This window comes from Vipera berus (genome assembly GCF_964194415.1).
Source record: "Vipera berus genome assembly, chromosome: 9".
Lineage (NCBI taxonomy): Eukaryota > Metazoa > Chordata > Lepidosauria > Squamata > Viperidae > Vipera > Vipera berus.
The window spans coordinates 19,670,108-19,689,244 of record NC_138212.1 but is presented as its reverse complement, the minus strand read 5'-3'; the positions used below and the strand labels follow the sequence as shown (position 1 = coordinate 19,689,244).

Below are 19,137 nucleotides of genomic sequence, written 5' to 3'. Positions count from 1 at the left end.
TCTCCCATCAAGGCCTCTCCCCACCTACCTTTCCTGGTTCTCTGCCTCCCTCCAAACGATGAGCTGAGAGGACAAGCTTGGAGACACATTTTGCGTTCCCCAAGTCACAATGAGGAGTTACAATTCCCGAGAGGACCAGTCCATGCCAGGAGGCGTAAACAACCTTCTCCCAGCCACCACAAAGTCACAGCTGAGAGTGTAGGATGTTTACACTCACTGCTACACGGTTAGGGTTAAATTGGTGAAACACACACGAGGGCTACAGGCAGCTTAACTTCCAACACCTCCTATGCAAAATGTCTGAGGCAAAAAAAAAGGAGGGGGGGTACAGAGGATGCTCACCTTGACTGGGACTGAATTCAGTCTTAGTGACTCATTTTTCAAAGGTGATGCCAAGATCGAGTTGGGGGGGGGGGGAGGAAAAGTGTCTCATCTTCAAAGGTTTTAAATAGCAAATCCAGCGGGTTATTTTCATCTTGGGGCTTTTTTTCAAAAAGACAGGCATATTTTTTTTATTAGCATGTCCCTAAACTCGAGTACAACCCTTTTAACGATTTTAAAACCATTTGGCACTTGGAACGACTGCTAGGTTTGAATGAATCACAGCTTCAAAAGCACTACCCAACTGTTGTCTGGCCCACTTGCCAGCAACGATGTCAGTGGGCACGGCCAAGGGACGCTGCTGCCAAGAATGAATTCCACCCATAACACATAAGGACCTCTTGTGCAAAGCCACTGGCCTGCGTCAAAGCAGCTGACCCTGGACCTACAGGGTGGGAGAAAAACCTTTTCTGGGAAAGAAAATCCCTTGCTGACTTCAGAAGAGTTGGAAGCCGTTGCCCAGGCAGAATGGAAGCTGGCGACAGTCGCCCCTCTTCCCTTTTTATCTAAAACCAGATTCATGCCGCTACAAGACATGAGTGCTGGGCAAATTCCTGTTTGGTCAGCGAGCTGGAAAAGAGGGAAGCTGACATAATTGGCATCCTGCATTTTTCAGGACAGCCTTAGACATTGGTGGTGGAGGGGATGTTTAAGGCTCTGTTTGCCGTGAGAGGCAACTGCAATGAGAAAGACCCACCAGGAACCCCATCAGGGCTCTCTTAAGCTAGACTACGGTAGAAGGCTCAAGGTTTTAGAGGTCACTGCATGCAACTATGGATGGCTGTATTGGACAAATCACTGCATCTAGCACAATACAGAAAATGTAAGTTCAACACCACCTGGAGGGCACCAAGAAAGATCCTTTACATAATGGCTGGAAGGGGGTTATTTTTTTTAAAAAAAAATCTCCAAACTACAGGGAGAGAGAGGGGACTGCTGCCTTCAATATATCAAGCAATCCAAGTGCTCTTTATATATTTCATCTCCGCATTTCCTGGGGTGATGAATACTGCAAGATTGTTCTCAACATCTTGAAAAGTCACAGCTCTGAGAAACTGTTTTTAACTTTTCTTCCCCAAGTTTCCAACGTGGATACTGCATATGCTTTTGTACAATAAGGAGTCAAATGGTACGTGGAAGCTCCGTATTTTAATTTTAAGCAGCTCTACTTTGTTTCCAAACTAAAATTTGACTAGCAGAGTGCCTATTAAGGAATGACGGGCTGAAAACAAGAAGTAGCAGAAGCAGCCCAGGGCTTTCCAAGATGGGAATCCAAACAGAACTATTTTATTGCAGTGTGATTTTCATCCAGAGTTCTGCAATGTACGACTCAAGAACATGGTAAGGTAGAGCCATAATGAACCAACATATTTGTAGAACTCAGTGCAATTAAAAGAAAAAAAAGCAAGACATCCAGGCATCCAAGTTGTCTTCATTAAATCTGTTTCTTCAATCCAACCAATCACAGAGATACAACACTCTTCATTACTCTCTTTAGGTAGCTATAGTTGCGATTGCTGCATTCTCCAAAGGGCTACAAAGGATTATCTCAAAAAACACAAAATAGTCACAAAACATAAACATTAACTTAAAAAATGTTGCTATGGGCCAATTTAAAGCGGTCTGTGGTAGTTCCATGAGTTATATAAATGTCCACAAACAAAAAGAAACATGAATACCTAAAGCTTCCTGGAAGACTTGGGAATAAGGACATGTCTTTCTGTTCCTCTCATTCAAGGCCTCAGGTCAGCCTGTATGCAGACCTAAACTTAATGGACGTCTAACTCCTTTTTTTAAATTTTATACTTCTGTACCTTTTCCCCTTTCTTAACTCAGCATGGATACCTTATTTAATACTGCTCCATAAGGACTCGTATTTGTGGTATCATTAATGATGCATGGTGGTTTTTTTTTATTAAGTGAACCAAGAACGCCAGCTATTCAAAGCCACAGAGAATGACTTTAGTCTGCTCGTGAAAACTGGAGACCGGTAACCCTTGAAACCTGAAGGTGGGGAGCACTGCAGTCGTTCCCACATGTGGCCTCAAGGGACAAGAGGAGGAGGAGGAGGAGGACAGATACAAAACAGCGCCTTGCTTGTTCTATATTTGCAGTCAAGGCTCCTCTGAAACCAAAGCAAGCCTATCTTGGCATTTGCCAGGGAGAGAAAGTGGAACAGACGTCAGAGCACTGCTATCCACCCTGCTGCTGGGAACGTTCATACTAGTGCAGGGCTGAAGAAATTTGCTCCCCCCTCCGCCGCCCTTTGTGGCACCCCTGGATCCTTTAGGAATCCTACATTACCGGCAAACTCGAATGCCGCTGAGCTTGCCGAGGAGACAGAAACCTTAAACTAAGTTACCTGCACAACACTGTTATTCTGCTGTGGCAGAAAAAGAATTGCAATGCTTTTGACGTGCACTGTTGTCAACATTCAGAAATGAGCGCTTGCAGTCAGCCTTTTTCGTGACAGGGCGCTCTGGAACATCAGCGTGACTCCCGATTCTATTTTTATGGAAGGAACAGTATAAAACAAAAACCCACCATATAGCAGGAGTGGGAAGCGTCCATTTCCCCCCCCCCCCCGCTCCCCTGCCATCCAAGCTGGAGAGGGCGAGAACAGCAGCTGAATAACATCTGGAAGACTGCAAGTTCCCCACTTCCAAAGTGAGGCCTCTTGAGGGACATGGCAATGCATTAGTTATATAGATACTTCTGCAAAGCCATATATCCCTTCTCTGATCCTGCAGCTGGAAAGGTCTGCCTTGCTTCCAAGGGGAGGGGAGATTTAAACCCACGGAGAGCAAACGCTATACTAGAATCACTGTTCCCTTTTTACATCCTCCTTACAAAAATTGCAGCCTTATACTTTCCTATACCAGCGGGAACAACATTTGGACAAGGCTTCTCCGTAGTCGCTGAAAGTCAGAAGTGGGAGCTGATGTATAGACATAGGACTGTATTTCAGTGGCACTAAACTGCTGGCTCAGCAATCCTGAAAAGTCAACGTCCCCAACCCAGGGGGTGAGGCTTCTCCATGGAATGCCTTAGATAAAGGACAGGGGCAAACGTCAGGCTTAAAAGATCTACCCGCTTTTCTGTATGAACATCACGACCCAGAATATAAAGCAACGGCTGAAGAGCCACACCTATGATTAGGATTCCAGAACTGGGTATTTTTGGAGTACGTTTCGCAGTTGAAGAATTTGTTTTGAGTGCAACAGTTAAGCTCACAGGTTCCTCCTCCCATAACCACAACCCCACTCCTAGTTCTCCAATTTTCCCAGGCATTTTTGTACTTCAGTGACCTAATATAGGAGGAAGAAGTGTGTGTTATTTGTTGCTCTTGTGAGTCAGAAGTCCTGGCTATCAGCTGAACTCCACTCTGGAGGTCTTCCAAAGGGATCACCACTGCCCTAAGAAAGCATGTTTCACTCCGAGGCAAAGGAAAGAGACCACATACCTTATCTTGAGGTCTCTGGAAGTAGATGACAAGAGCACTAAAGGCTATGACCATTACAGTTAGGAGAACATTTCCAGAGGTTTTAATCGCCCGATTTTCTTCTGTATTCTAAGGCTAGTTTGAACAGAAAGCAGTGGCTGAATGGATTCCGAATCCGAAGCCTTCTCTAGCCGGGTGTCAGCCAAGGGCCCACTCTGTCTCAGGAGGATGGTGGCAGCCTGCCGCTGTAAACATCCGACTGAAAGCCTCTCTCAGCCTGCACAGCTTCCAGTCAAGGATGTTTACAGGGGCAACAACTGCCCAGACAGATTCGCAATGAGACTCCCCCAGCATGTTGGGTCCCTTGGTGCAAGAAAACCATGGTATTTGGACATGTGGGCTGAAATGTCCTGGAAGACCTGAAGTTCTAGGGAAGACGGTGGCTCACCAGCAGCGTAATTCTCAATTCAAGGAGGCATAGGTTAAGTTACCTTTATTAAATCTCTTGGCTAGTATTTGTCCAGTTAACTGGGAAAGGTTTTTTGACCAGGCAAAATACAGAAGTCGCAAACGACCAATTGGAAAATGTGTCCCATTCCTATGCACAAGGCAGAAACCTGTGACATCATGCACAGGCTACTGCTTAGGTAACAGGAGCCCTGCCGAGGAAGCAATCAAGGACCCAGTGGTGAGCCCAGGGCAGGGAGGACACACACTGCCTTTCAAATTCATCCTCACGCTGCTTTACACAACCCCTAAAACATTCAATTATCCGAGTCGACAGCAGCAATACATTACTTCTGAGAAGAGAGCCAAAATAATAATAATAATAATAATAATAATAATAATAATAATAATAATAATAATAATAATGATGATGATGATGATGATGATGATGATGAAGGATTCTGCAGAATAAACTACATTAAATTCAACTAGCCAACTAAACAGAACCATGTTTGTTATGTACATCACATCTGAAAAGAGGAGGATTGCCAGAGCTGGAGGAATACGCTGCTCCATTCACCAGATAGAATGTAAAGTTTGGCAGGCATTCCGGTCAGCTGAAGTTCAAACTGGATTCAACAAGCTGAAGTCCAACTGGATCCTGCATACAAATCTGGGCAATCCTGATTGACTGATGCAACCGTGTTTCCTTGAGAATAAGACCCGGTCTTATATATTATTATTTTTTTGCCTCCAAAAGATGCACCAGGTCTTATTTTCGGGGGATGTCTTACCCGCTTACTTTAGGACCGCTGCAGCCAGGCCTGCTACGCCCTGACATCTGTTGCGCCGCTGCCCAAGTTCTTCTGCGGCTGCATGCCACGGGGTGCATTGCGCCGCTGCCACCACTTGCGGCAGGCACAATGAGCCTCGCAAGCCCCCATGGGGAACCAGAGTATACACACAAGCCCACTTCACTAGTTTGCTGCAGCTGAACCCTAATCTAGTCTAACCGATTGCAGAGCTATGGAGAAGGAACAGAAGGCCATCCTTATACCTTTAGAGGAGTCAGGTTCAGTGGCTTCCAGAAGAAGGATAACTGAAGAAGCAGCAGCAGCAGCAGGTTCACACCTATGTTCAGCTGACAGACCCGAATTTTGGAGTGCTTCCTTTGTTTGAACTGCTTCCATTTCGGTTGGCCAAAAGACCATGGTCTATGACCATCAATATTCATTTCATTGCAAGAATCTTCCATTGGGGTCTGCATCTTTTACCTCTTGTATGCTGTCTTTTTAGATTGCAAATCTAAGACACCAATTTTCTTGCATTTATTGGATCTATGAGTTGCTCTAGGGAGCTTTTTATGGGGAATAAGATATAAATCCACCTAATGTCCCATAATATGGTACAGAAATAAGATGGAACCTGAGCTTTTAGCTTGGTTGACACAAAATATCTACACATCTTGGGAGAAGAAAGAACTTTCCGACTGCATAGAACAGTCCCCACATTCTTTTCCATGGATAAAATTACATTTTGAACTGTGCTGATCTGTTTGCACAAGTCTTAAATCAAGGAAAAAAGCTTTTTCTTCCTCTCATTAATTTCCACTGACCACGATAACATCACAAAGTTATAGTTAATCAGATTTGCGCAATGCTACATCATCATCATCAAGGGCAAACAGAGCACGTTCCTTCTGGATTAATCAGGTCCAGGTTGCAAACATATAAAGAGAACACACACGCACAGATTCTCTTTCACCCTCACCTGCCGCTTTGGAGGTTTAAGTTCATCCCTTGGAACGATGTCAATGAGAAAATCAAATTGATCAAACTTCGTGATGGCCATAGCAATATCATTTCTCTGTAACAAAAAAGGAAGCACAAGTAACATTTGCTTTCTGTAACTCTAGCTGCATGAACGCTGTTGACACTGGCCTTAATCAGCTGAACAGGAAAGGAAGAGAGAACAATAGGTGATGGAGATGATGACATAAAATCTTAACAACCTGAAGATACACTAAAACTCGTACAGGAAGACTATTTTGAAACTTCCCAGTTCCCTGATGTTTTTTTTTATTTACTGCTCTGCAAGATCAATCAATACAAATGCTTTGTAGTTACTCCCAAAGTTATGAAACGCTGTCAGTTGTATTCAGTAAAAGTAGTCCTCAACTTGCAACCGGTTGCTTAGCGACTGAAATAGTAGTAGTAGTAAAAAGTTGGAAGGGATCTTGGAAGTAATCTAGTCCAACCCCCTGCTCAGGCAGGAAACCCTATACCATTTCAGACAAATGGCTGTCCAGTCTCTTCTTAAAAACTTCCAGTGTTGGAGCATTCACAGCTTCTGGAGGCGGGTTGTCCCACTGATTAATTGTTCTCACTGTCAGGAAGTTTCTCCTTAGTTCTAGGTTGCTTCTCTCTTTGGTTAGTCTCCATCCGTTGTTTCTTGTCCTGCCTTCAGGTGCTTTGGAGAATAGTTTGACTCCCTCTTCTTTGGGGCAGCCCCTGAGATATTGGAACACGGCTATCATGTCACCCCTCACCCTTCTCTTCATTAAACTAGACATACCCAATTCCAGCAGCCATTCCTTATATGTTTTAGCCTCCAGTCCCCTAATCATCTTTGTTGCTCTTCTCTGTACTCTTTCTAGAGTCTCAACATCTTTTTTACATCGTGGTGACCAAAACTGGATGCAGTATTCCAAGGGTGGCCTTACCAAAGTGTTATAAAGTGGTATTAACACTTCACGTGATCTTGATTCTATCCCTCTGTTAATGCAGCCTCCCCAAGAGGCAGACCTCCCCAAGAGGTACTTAAAGCACAATTCTGAGGGGCTGCCCTCCCCGATCATGTGACTGCATTTCGGGCACTTGAAAATGAGCCCACATTTACAGCTGCTTGCAGAGTTCCATGACTGCTTTTGACAATGTTTTTGCTGAAAACTGACATTTACCTGCAGTTTTCGGCAAAATCGGCCATTAGAGAAAAATCAGTTCGCTTAACAACCATTCTCTTAACAACTGGGTGGGTTCAAGTGGATTACCTTCTTTATGCTCATCGTAACTTACAACGGTGATGGGCAGGGTCCATTAGAATTGTAAGCTGAGGGCTTCTTGTATCACATAATTTATTTGTTTGTTTGTAAAATTTATAGGCTGCCTACCGAGCACCGGCCCCTAGAGTCGGAAACGACTAGCACGCATGTGCGGGGGAACCCTTACCTTTTTACCTTACCTCAAAGTAACTCTGGGTAATTTAAAACTCATGTATCTTTTCTAGAGCATGCTGGACCACTGCACTTGATCTAGGACTGGAGGCGTGAAGGATCTCCTATGGCAAAGGGGAGATCAATCTGCTACGATCCACAGGAAACAACTGCAGGTTGCAGAGAGTTGGCTTTGCCCTTATCTAGTCAGAGCAACTATTTCAAAATTAAACAAGCTGACTCTACACAAGAGAAGGCATTTCTGCTCTTATGCTGCCGTCTTCTTCCTGCTGCCTCTGTGTTGTGGTTGTCAGATTGTGGATCTAGAGCAGAGACTGTTATCTTTTATCATCTGCATGACACTTATTAAGCAGTTAAAAATTTCTAAGGGCTTAGCAATAACGCCACTAATAATTCCAAAATGAATGAATGCTGTAAAGCACCCACTATGAAAAATTGCCATTTTTCCCATCTACTTTTAATTAAAGTTATGAATACTTCTTTTTCCCCCCCTGTATGAAACACGGAGCTCAAGAATCTGAGTTTTCATTTTTCCCTTTATACAAGGAATAGGCAATGTTAGGGGTGGCCAGCTAATATTTTGCAAGATGGCATGGACTACTTCAAGCACTGTAACTTTTTGTTCTCAACTGTAATTAATTCATCTTCTAGCCCAGGGGTAGGCAACCTCGGCTCTTTTATGACTCATGGACTTCAACTCCCAGAATTCCTGAGCCAGCCAAGCTGGCTCAGGAATTCTGGGAATTGAAGTCCATGAGTCATAAAAGAGCCGAGGTTGCCTACCCCTGTTCTAGCCGGTTAAAACAATTTCTGTGCATTTTTGATTTCAAGTGTGATCAACTGTGCTGTCAGTCTTCAGCAAACAGGGCTACTGTGCCACAAAAAGGGGGAGGGGCTAAGATAGCCCACCTTTGTTTTATTCCAAGGTACCAACGCTTGTTGCAAAGTTGCAAAGACCTCTTGGAAAAGGCAAAAGATGGGAACAAGGGACATTTGAAACGCCCGCTGGTGATGCCCATGGTTACCACACAGTATCAGCAACAAAGGGCTTTTTCCCCTACCCACTTCAGAGGGAAGGGAAAGCAAGGTCATCCTAGGTTTATGGCATGAAACAAACCGGTATTCCTTAAACTGGGCAACTTTTAAGCTGTGTGAAGTTCAACTCCCAGAATTTAGCATGCTGGGGAATTCTGGGAATTGAAATTCACACAGCTTAAAAGTTGCCAAGTTGAAAAACACTGCATTGGACCTCTGACACACCACCCATCCTGCAATATGTTTCACAATCTAGCTCAAGAGAAGCAAATTTGAGTATGCTAGTTAAGAGGAAAAAAGGGGGGATTGTCAACTTGCTGGCTTGCAAGATTTGCTGAGCTAAAATAGTTCACAAGGGTGCTGGAACGGTGACATACTCGAATGTAGGCTTTTTCCTCTCCGCCTGTAATGGTTTGCTGACTTGCAAAGTGCTAGACGTTTTTGGGACAGAGGAGTAAATAGTAACTGGGCAGCTTCAGTGCTCAGCTATCAGTTAGATAAGCCAAAAGAAGCACAGACTAAGTGGTGAACATGTTTGGGAAGCCCAGGTGGTGAGGAGAAAAAAACGGGAAGAGATATATTCAGGAAGTGAGCAAGTGAATCCGGATATAATGCAGCAAAATTAAAAGTGTATAAAAATCAGAAGGCAGCGTGCTGGATTGCTTCCAGAATTTTCCCCTCAACTTGTTCAGAAAAGGTCATGCTGATGGAACCCCCGTTGCCAGTCAGTCTGTTAGTCTATCTGCCTTTCCCAATCTGGTACCCTCCAGCTTTGCTGGGACTACACCTCACAAGATTCAAAACTAAGATGGGTGGCATAAAAAAAAAATAAATAAAAATATTAAAACTTCTGCAATCTCTAATAAACCTGTTTGCTAATAATTCACAGGAAATTTGATAAAACACACACAGCCGAAACCCCCTATACCCCCGCCCCCTCCTCCAGAAGCATCACTGCCACATCTCTTGCAACTTTCTGAGATGTGCTACAAAGAGTGAGAGGGAGGGAGAGGGGGGGGGGAATAGAATACTCCTTCTGGTACAAAAAATGTCACCCACGCCTGTTCTACAGCAATTCAGTGTTTGTTTCAAATATGCCTTTAAATGAATACTGAAGCCAATGCTCAAAAAGGACATAGCTGGTCACCACTGCTCCATCCTTCCCCGCCCCCCCCCCGCCCCCAATGGGATGCTGGATATTGTGACTGCAGAGACCTAGAAATAGAAACTGGAGGAAGAGTTAAGTTCCTGCTTGATGCTTTTTACTGTCAACTGGCTTTGCAGGGGAGATGCTATCTTCAAGCATTTGCATACCAAGACTGACTAGTAAAAGTCTTGCTTCAATCTATTCTTGCTTTGATCTAGGCTCCCACCCCTGAAAGCAGGAGCAGGCAAAAAGTAAAGACGACAGCATAATTTCAGGATGATAAGCAGGCCTTTACCTGCAAAGTCCTGCGTTTGTTGTCTTCTGTGTGTATCCAGGCTCGTAGCGTCAACTCCGTGATGAATATCTGAGCAGCCTTGGCGAACAGAACAGGAGCTTCTGCACTGATCATCTACAGAAATGAAGGTGCATTTAACAGACTGACTGACTGTAGTAAAACAAGACAATTACTCCCCCCCACCAAAAAAACAAAGTTTTCTTTGGGATGAGTGAGAGCTATTACAACTTACTTATCTTGGAAAATAACGTATAAATAATAAACTTTTACCTTCCAACAAGATCAGAATGATGCATATGGAAGTTATCCCTTTGGTCCTCACAGCAACGCAAAAAGGTCAGACAGACAGAATTAAGAGGCTAGTTTGAGGCTCCTTGCTGATTGTTTGGGATTAATTGAAATTTTTACCTGAAATTCCCCAGGTTTTACCACCCTGTCAAAAGTTGCCTTCCAGATATGTTAGGATTGAAACATGCCGTTTTCCAGCCAGAGAATTCAAGCTTTTAAATATCAAGGATAGAAATATGAAAGGGCTTCGCCTCTGGGGCCTCAGCTCAAGCCCAGGAAAATGACAGAGGAGACAAATGCCCATGTCTTGCCATTCAGGAACAAGCATACAGCAAAATAAGTAAGTACAAGGCAGAGGTTTGTCCTTGGCTCCTGGACATTTCATTACCAAACTGGATAACATCTTCAGCGGGGTTTGGGATGAAGTGTCTTCTTCATTTATATTAGGTCCTAGGTCAGAAGTCTGCCACCTTGACAACTTTAAGACTTGTGGACTTCAGCTCCCAGAATTCCTCAGCCAGAATTCTGGGAGCTGAAGTCCACAAGTCCTAAAGTTGTCAAGGTTGCAGATCCATCCTAGGTGGTCGATTAGTCTCGTGACTTGTTACCTCGTTTGGTAATGAAACGTCCAGGAGCCAAGCAGCAAGCTCGGAGGACAAAGCTCTGCCTAAATCTACAATCCAAGCTAGAAATATTCTCTAGAGTTTCCGAATAAGAACAAGCATGGCATGTTCCAAGCCTTGGGCAAAGACTAGCCCAGCTTCCTCTCTCACACAGGAAATGTCTCTTTTAATTTTGATTGCATTGCTGGCCTCAGTGAACTTCCTGTTGTTCTCAGGCTACATCCCAAGTACAGTCCAAAGAACAAATAAATGCCGTCATATAAAAGCATCTTGATCCTGGAATTTTAATCACTGAAATATACTTATGACATAATACCATCACTCGGCATTATAAAGCATGGTGAACTTTGTTTCTGAGATGCTTTTCAGAAGAAGCATTTTTCTCTAGTGAGTAAAGTTCCTTCAAAGGTTGTATCAAGCATCTAAGAGTTTTTATGTATTCTCATTAAAAGGTCTGTTGCCCATTATTTTTAAGCGGTCATAAAACCTTCTAAACAAAATATTTTAAATGAAATAATGGACTAAACGTTGATCCTTTAAGTGAAAATAATCTCATCTGGTATTTTAAGAAACCTGTTTTCAGGAACCTCTTTGAAGAATTCTAGCTTTGCACTGCAGGGTAGACATTAAAACATGTGCAGCCTTCGAAATCAATCCGGATTCAATTTGTAATTCCTTAGAAATGGAACAATATCTCACACACAGCTTACTTCCCAGACAGCCAAGTCTATATACAAAACCTGGCCAGTTCTCAAAAGGAGTAGGAGGGCAAACAGTTCTCCAGCTTTAGCCTGTTGAGGAAGTAGAAGCTGCAGCTTCTACTGAAAGCCTGAACAATGGTCCATGTAACCAGATTCAAGGTGTACATAAAAGAGGAGAAATTATCCCAATGAACCATAGGTCATCTGCAAAGAAAGTGAAGAGGGGCGCAGAGACCAAGGTCTTAAAAAAAAAAGAAAGAAAAAAGAAAAAAAACACAACCCACTATCAAATGTGTCTGTCAGGTGAATCTGTTTTTTTATCAACTGGAACAATTTGAAAAGCGCCCTGCTCCAACCAATGAGGATTTTCACCTTGGCAAGGGTGTCGGTTTCAGTGACCCCATTCTCATCCTGTGAGAACTCCAGTCAGCCTGGAGGAACCTAATCTTGATACTGAGAATGGGAGGGGGGGAGAGAGGAGAGAGAAAGGGAGAGAAAGCAAAGAGAAGAAAGGAAAACGGGACCAGGTTTGCTGCTACAGGTGAAAACATAAGGCCGTCGTGCCTTTTGCAAGGTGTGACGGACACCGGAAGGTTTAAAAGAAGTTTACTTATATTCAGAAATGAGTATCAAAGGCAAGCTACCATTGGAAACTTGTTTACTACGGAATGTCAGTTGCTGGAAACGGCACCGACCCAAGAATGCCCTCACTGTAGACTTCTTAGGGGATCTCACCAGCACTGGCACTTGGAATGACTAGTGGCGCTTCTGCTCGATCGAGCAATTCCTCAGATGTGCCACAAAGTTATGATTTAAACAATGCCCACAGTTTTAATAGCACGTAACAATAGCATATCCACTTAGCACACCACGTTGCTTTTCAGCTATATTGCAAAAACAGGGCTTTCCTTTTGACACATATATGGAGAGAGAGAGAGAGGAAGGGAGAGGGAGAGGGAGAGGGGGAGAGGGAGAGGGGGAGAGAGAGGGAGAGAGAGAGGGAGGGAGGGAGAGGGAGGGAGAGGGGGAGAGAGAGAGAGACAGAGAGAGAGGGAGGGAGAGGGAGAGGGGGAGAGGGAGGGGGAGAGGGAGAGGGAGAGGGGGAGAGAGAGAGAGAGGAAGGGAGAGGGAGAGGAAGAGGGAGAGGGAGAGAGAGAGGGGGGGAGGGAGAGGGAGGGAGAGAGAGAGAGAGAGAGAGAGAGAGAGAGAGAGAGAGAGAGAGAGAGAGAGAGAGAGGGGGAGGGGGGGATAAAAAGAAAGCAACTCAGTCCTTTCCAGAAAACAAGGGGAACACCAACTGGAAAAGTGAAAAATGGACAAACAACTTTAAAATGGAAACTCACCCTCTTCAAACCAAAATATCATCCTCACTTGGGTACCCCAACCTATCTCCCTTGCCCCCCCCCAGCAGCTGCCATTGCCCACCCTCATTTGCCACAATGTCTCTCCTGCCAGTATCAGCACAGCAGCCTATGCTGCATCTTAGGTTTCCATTCAAATCCACGTCAAGTCTATGTTTAGTTTCTAATTTGAAAATAAAAAAAGACAGTCTCCAAGGAAGCATGCAATGGGAAGTCAAATAGGCTTAGGACAAATTTTAGGGGCTTTATATTTTTGTAAAAAAAAAAATGCCAGAAATTTTACCTTCACATCTTCATCTAGTTTCATGATCTTCTTAATGCGTGCCAATGGGAGCTCCTGGACTCTGAAGTCTTTCTGCCGAGAGTTAACATAAGAGAAACCTGACATTATTCCCCCAAGCCCATGGTCAGTAAAGGATGAGACAGCTATCCAACTGTTATGGTGCAGGACATTGCACAAACCTTCCCTAGATATGACAAAGTCTCATGTGTTGCTGTTCCTAATCTTTTTCATTAGTGATCCATTGTTGTTACAAGGAGACCTCAGGACTGTAAAGAACGGCGTGATTTGCTGCGAAACAATCAAACTCTCCAGAGATGCTTGGGTAAATATACAACCAGATAAATGGGTAATGGTTTCCATGGATGTTCAACCCAAAGTCTGTTTTACATTGAAATCTATTAAAATGTACGTTGGCAACCATCCAATTAAACAAGCTTCTCTTGACAATTCTCTGTCATTCTTTTCCCAAATTAGGTAAACTCCATAACCTACAAGCTCAGGAAGCTTCATGTCTCACAGACAGATCTGTGCCATTAAAAGTTCAATCTTTCTCTCTTCCCAGAATGAAAATATGTAGCATAACCCAAGGTCTGATACCACAGAGTCAATCGTGCTTGAACAAATAACATTCTGCCCACTTTCCCCTAAACATTAGAAGAAGAAGAAGAAGAAGAAGAAGAAGAAGAAGAAGAAGAAGAAGAAGAAGAAGAAGAAGAAGAAGAAGAAGAAGAAGAAGACCCATTCCAAAAGTCTGTGGGAAAATATTGGGCACACAGAAAAAGCAACTGCTTTTTTGCTGATAATTACCAAGGTGATTGGCATGTGGCTATCCCGTTCTTTCCGTGGACACTCAAAATGTGGAAACCTCAGTTAAAGTGAGGACAGGATCGGAAGGATCTTTGCCACTTTGAGCTCAGCTTAGGTTTGACTTTTCCTGTTCTTTTGGCAGGAGGAAAGATTGAAAGCAAGATTAAAAGCAAGAGGGGATTAAAAGCCGGTCTTCCCACCTTGTATTTGTAGCCACTCCTCTCCTTCACATCTAGCGGTGAAAATATACAAGAGTGCCACAGAAGGAAAGGAAGAGCTTGGTTCTTATCAACTCCATTTTTAACAAGGACCGCTTCCGTAAAAATTAATATGTAGGGAAGGTCGTATTAGCGTGTTGGGCATTTTAAAGAGACATAGAAAACTCAAGCTATGAGCTAGGCTTTAAAAAAAAAACAACAACTATCTAGAGCCTTGATCCAGTCCTAGAAATTAAAAGGGCTGTTTTAATAATAATATCAGCTAGAGATATTTGCATTTCCTTGTTCTTGAAAGCAACAAGATTTTGTACTCAAGAGTGTGTACTTCCCAAAGCTTCCAATTCACTTGGAGAAAAAAAAGGCCATAAAGGCTACCGTCTGCTGGAATAAGTGTGGCAGAACCACCTGAGTGGAGGACTCTGCTTGGGCTCTGAAATCTGAGATGGGTGAAGAAGGCAGCTCTTTGCTCCACTAGCAGAAACAAACAACAATTACAACAAATAACACCATCTTGTGGCAGCAACTCCCATCAAGCTCCTATTATGCAAATTCTGTTTAGTGCAGCACACCGACATTTCCTCCAAGTAATCGAACCAAATCGGGTGGTTCCATGTTGTTGGGACATTTAAGCAGGGATTCTTCTGTTAAGAACAGTCTCTCCCAAACAGAGAACTCCTCAGATATATGGGCCAACTTCTCAGCAACAGCTATGGTGGCAGTGGGAGTGGAAGCCCACTTGTCTGGTGAATGCTTGAGCTAAAAATATTGACTTGAAAGAAGAACTACAAGATTCCCCCCAAAGATTAGATGTCCGCGACCTTCAGGATGCTCCTTCCATTTCTATGAAGTGACTGCAAGGTGAGAGGAAGCAAGGAAACTGCTAATTCTTTTTTAATTTTTGTATTGTTGTTTTTTATTGTTGTTAGCCGCCCTGAGTCCTTCGGGAGATAGGGCGGCATATAAGTCCCAAAAATAAATAAATAAACATGGTCTCAGCCAAGAAAACTCTTATCATGCAGGGGTCTCCAAGGGAAGACAAGTCAGTCTGCAAGAGAACCCTAAGACATAGTAGAAAATGATTGGTCTACGAAATGCAAGGTGTCCCCTTGTTCTCAAAGCGGCAGCATCCTGAGAGCACTCGCCAAGAACGCCTGTCTCACTCAGATCAGGTATTCATCTAAGTACACCTCTCTTAGATGGATTACACACAGCTCAACCATGAACACCAAGGTCACCGCAAACGAAAGGAAACCTGAACTTCTGTACTTTTGCTGATCACTTGGCACAGCTACAGCAGAAGACAGGATTATAAACAAACACACACACAGACACACACACAATCTAAATCCAAGACATAATTTCAGCACTAGTTATAAGCAAGATAGCTGCAGATAGGAGTCCCTCCCCCATTTTTTTTTTAGGTAAATATTTTTTTTTCCATAGTCCTAAGCAGAAAAGTTATGGCTCGGTATTCAAGATTGTACTTAATCAAGTGTAGTGCATTGTTTCGTACATGCAAATGCCCCAAATTTTAAAAGCTGCCCTTCCCCAAAAGCTTGTAGAGTAAAACTCTTTGAAATCTCACATAACTGAAATCTCACAAGCTTCCATGTGGTAAACCTCTGGGAACCAAGTGATCAGAGTAATTAATTCTACTTTAGATGTTCTCTACTGGGCTCCAAGCGTCACATGAAAATGCAAAAGCTTTTTTGTTAGCATGCTAGTTTTGTGCCCGGTTCTGAGATGTAATATTTCAAAAAAAAATTAAAACCTAGCAGCTTTTTCCTGGAAGGAGGAGGGGGGGGGGGAAACGATGTTTAATTAAATTGGACTACAGTTAATGATGTGGAGATGCAATTCTCTTAGAAAGTCTTTTTAAGAGTCTCCCCGTTGAAAAGTTCCAGTTGCTTATTTTTAGCCTCATGCAAGCTTTTTAAATAAAGCTTGACAAAATCAGTAGTGCTTCGCGGAGGAGGATTTAATAGATATTATTTAGTTCTCTTCCTTGCAATTAGATGCTAGCCTGGCTTTTCTTGTCTTTTTCTCCTCTGAAGAGTTCAATATTGAACGCCGTGGGACAGAAACCGCAGAACTCTGCAGAAAGTCCCATCCTACATAAATCTGTCAGCAGCCCAGAGGATAATGACCCAATCAACTTGGAATAAGAGATAGTAGTCCTTGATTTACAACAACTGGAAGCAGAATCCCAGTTGTTGAATGGAGCGGTCATTAACGAGATGTCCACAGGACTGCTTCATTCAATGACTGCAATCTCAGCTCTCCTCGTTGTGGTTGTTAAGCAACCACACAGGTCATTAGGTGAATGGAGCAGGACGCTTGGCAACGTGGTATAAGTGTAAATAGGTTGCCAAGCAGCCAAATCATAATCATGACACTGCAGGTAGGGGGATTTTAATGGTGGTTGAAAATAATTTACGGATCGTAAAACATCCTTTCTGAGCCAACATATGGTGCCAGCCCTCATAACCATCTAATGGTTGCTAAATGACTGGTTGTAAGTGTGGGATTACCAGTATAAAACATCTCTAATAAAAAAAACCCACAAGGACTTACCTCGTTCCCAATCCAGTTTTCAACAGAAGTCTTTAGAAAGGCCCCATATTTAGCTGTCTTTCCCTACCATTATCCTTTAACATCTAACACTCAAAGCCACACTGCCTCTGGACATAAGAATTCCACTTAGTTGTTCCAGTTAACAGCTAATCCACATATATTCTCCAGGACAGTCTGTTCCAATCTGGGACTCTAAATATGTGTTGGGCAGCAACTTTACAACTTTATAAAGAACATATAAAATCTGTGTGAATATTAACGTATACAATACCAGATAAAAAAATTTTTGAGGAAATGTATGGTTAAGTGAAGTTTAATTAAAAAAAATATCTCAGGATGAAATGGGATTAGAGTTTTCAAAATGTATTCCATTCTACAATAATTAATTTCTAGTATTATTGGGCTTTGTAACATTGTAATAAGGAACCAATTTGCTTATTGCATTTCCAGTATTTCACAGAAAAGGAGTTGCTTATTTCAACAATCCTGATTGGAATAATGCGCCAGCAGTAAACATTTTACACTAATCCTAAACTTAATATTTGAGGTAAATATTTTTTTTGCATTGAAATTCTCATGGTTCCATCTTTATGACTATACATGTAGCCTTCAGTTAACAACTCATTCAGTGACCATTCAAACTTATGACGGTGCCAGTCCTCAAAGTTCCAGCAGTCACAGTGCCCCTGGGATCACATGATCATATTTCCAACTGTTACAATGTCCCATGGTCATGTGATTACGATGTGGGATCTTCCCTGTTTGCTTCTCACAATTGATTTCAATGGGGAAATCGGCAAGAAGTCAGAAGTCCTGATCACATAAGGTTCTTCTCATGCGATTCAGTTAATAACAGTAACTGGAGACTGCTGGAACTGCCATTGCTAGATTTCCATTATTCTGCCTTATTTTCATAATTGTTTTGTTGCTGTGCTCTTTATTTGGCAGCATGGAAATCAATTAAGTGTGGAAGTGCAGTGAATAGCAAAGGCTTGAAAGACCTTAATTTTCTCCTCTCAATAATATCTTATATAAGCTGAAGAATCTTTTAGGTTTTGGTACCTTGCTCTTCATAAAAAAAAAGGCGTTCACTAATAAAGCAAGAATGGAAAAATCTGGACATAGTCTTTTCCTAGATTTCTCTCGATCATTAGTAAATTTAAACATTCAGTATTATACAGTATGTTGAACACTTATTTTTCTGTGTGCATCAACTTAAATATATTTATGCAACCCCTCCAGGAGTGCCCCTTCCACAGAAGTGATGCAACTATAAGGAAATACAATCCATTCTGAAATCCATGTTAGGCAGCTGGCATGATAGCATAATCTGAAATTCAGAGCCACTTGGCTGCCTTGTTCTGTTGAATCCTGCAAGTTCTTGAATTTAATCCTTGGCCTTTTATTACCCCATACATAATTCATTACTTGTGCAAGTGGTTTAATGCCTTGCTCTCATTAGAAACCAGAATAATTTAGAATAGAAAATTTAGTCTTGGTAAAATATTCACCTTAAATTCTGCAATTCTGCCTAACCAAGGCAAAAGTCTTTTCTTCTATGTGGAAATATCTTTTATTTGCTCCCAGTTTAGTAACGCTTGGTCTTAAATACTTTTTAAAAAAACACAATGTGTTTTTTAAAAACATATTTAAGAACAATTGTTTACTAATCTGGAAACAAATATTTTCTTATATTAAAATCTGTTAGTCAATATATAAATTGTTTTTCATCCTTTGTCAACTTCCGTATCAACATGTTTTTTTCTTTGATTCGTTAGCCAAATTATATTATTGTATATCAACATTGTTTAGAAAACCTCAGTTTAAGAAAGTGCTAGTACAACATCATCAGCAAACAATTTCAATTTATACTCTTGTGAAGCTCTTTTGATTCCTGTAAGAGCCAGGCTAAAAAAAAATTATATTCCTTAGGAAAGGGGGAACTTAGCTTCAGGAAGAGTGTATTGGGGGGAACAGTTCTGTCTGAGAAGATAGCATTTCCAGTGCTGCCTTCTTAAGTTTAGAGGGCATTTTTCAATCTCAATGGCCCTATTATCCTTGTTGTATAGAGAGCCAGTTTGGCAGTGGTTAAGGCACCAGGCTAGAAACCCAGAGACCATGAGTTCGTCCCGCCTCAGCCATGAAAGCCAACTGGGTGACCTTAGGCCAGTCACTCTCTCTCAGCTCAACTCATCGTTGTGGGGAAAATGGAAAGTAAAGTGTGTGTTCACTGCCTTGAGTTATTTGTAAAAATAGTAAAGGTGGAAGTAAAATGAGTAGAGCCTTGGTGGAGCAGTGGGCTA

At 42.4% G+C, this 19,137-nt stretch overlaps 1 protein-coding gene across 5 annotated transcripts in view; it reads right to left on the bottom strand.

Moving 5' to 3' along the window:
• The window catches only part of NFYC (nuclear transcription factor Y subunit gamma), a 57,896-nt gene that overhangs the window by 15,563 nt on the left and 23,196 nt on the right, over positions 1–19,137 (bottom strand). For 3 of the 5 annotated variants that reach the window (XR_014027399.1, XM_081335207.1, XM_081335208.1), the window contains exons 3-5: positions 13,236–13,307; positions 9,980–10,093; positions 6,041–6,136 (exon numbers count right to left, since the gene is read on the bottom strand). Coding sequence is in view for 4 of the 5 variants with exons in the window: in XM_081335207.1 (XP_081191333.1) it covers positions 6,041–6,136; positions 9,980–10,093; positions 13,236–13,307 (282 nt within the window). In the remaining variant the exon portion in view is untranslated. Of the gene's footprint in view, positions 1–6,040; positions 6,137–9,979; positions 10,094–11,875; positions 11,892–11,963; positions 12,513–13,235; positions 13,308–19,137 lie in introns of those variants that run through there. The other 2 variants (XM_081335209.1, XM_081335210.1) reach the window with 2 other exon arrangements.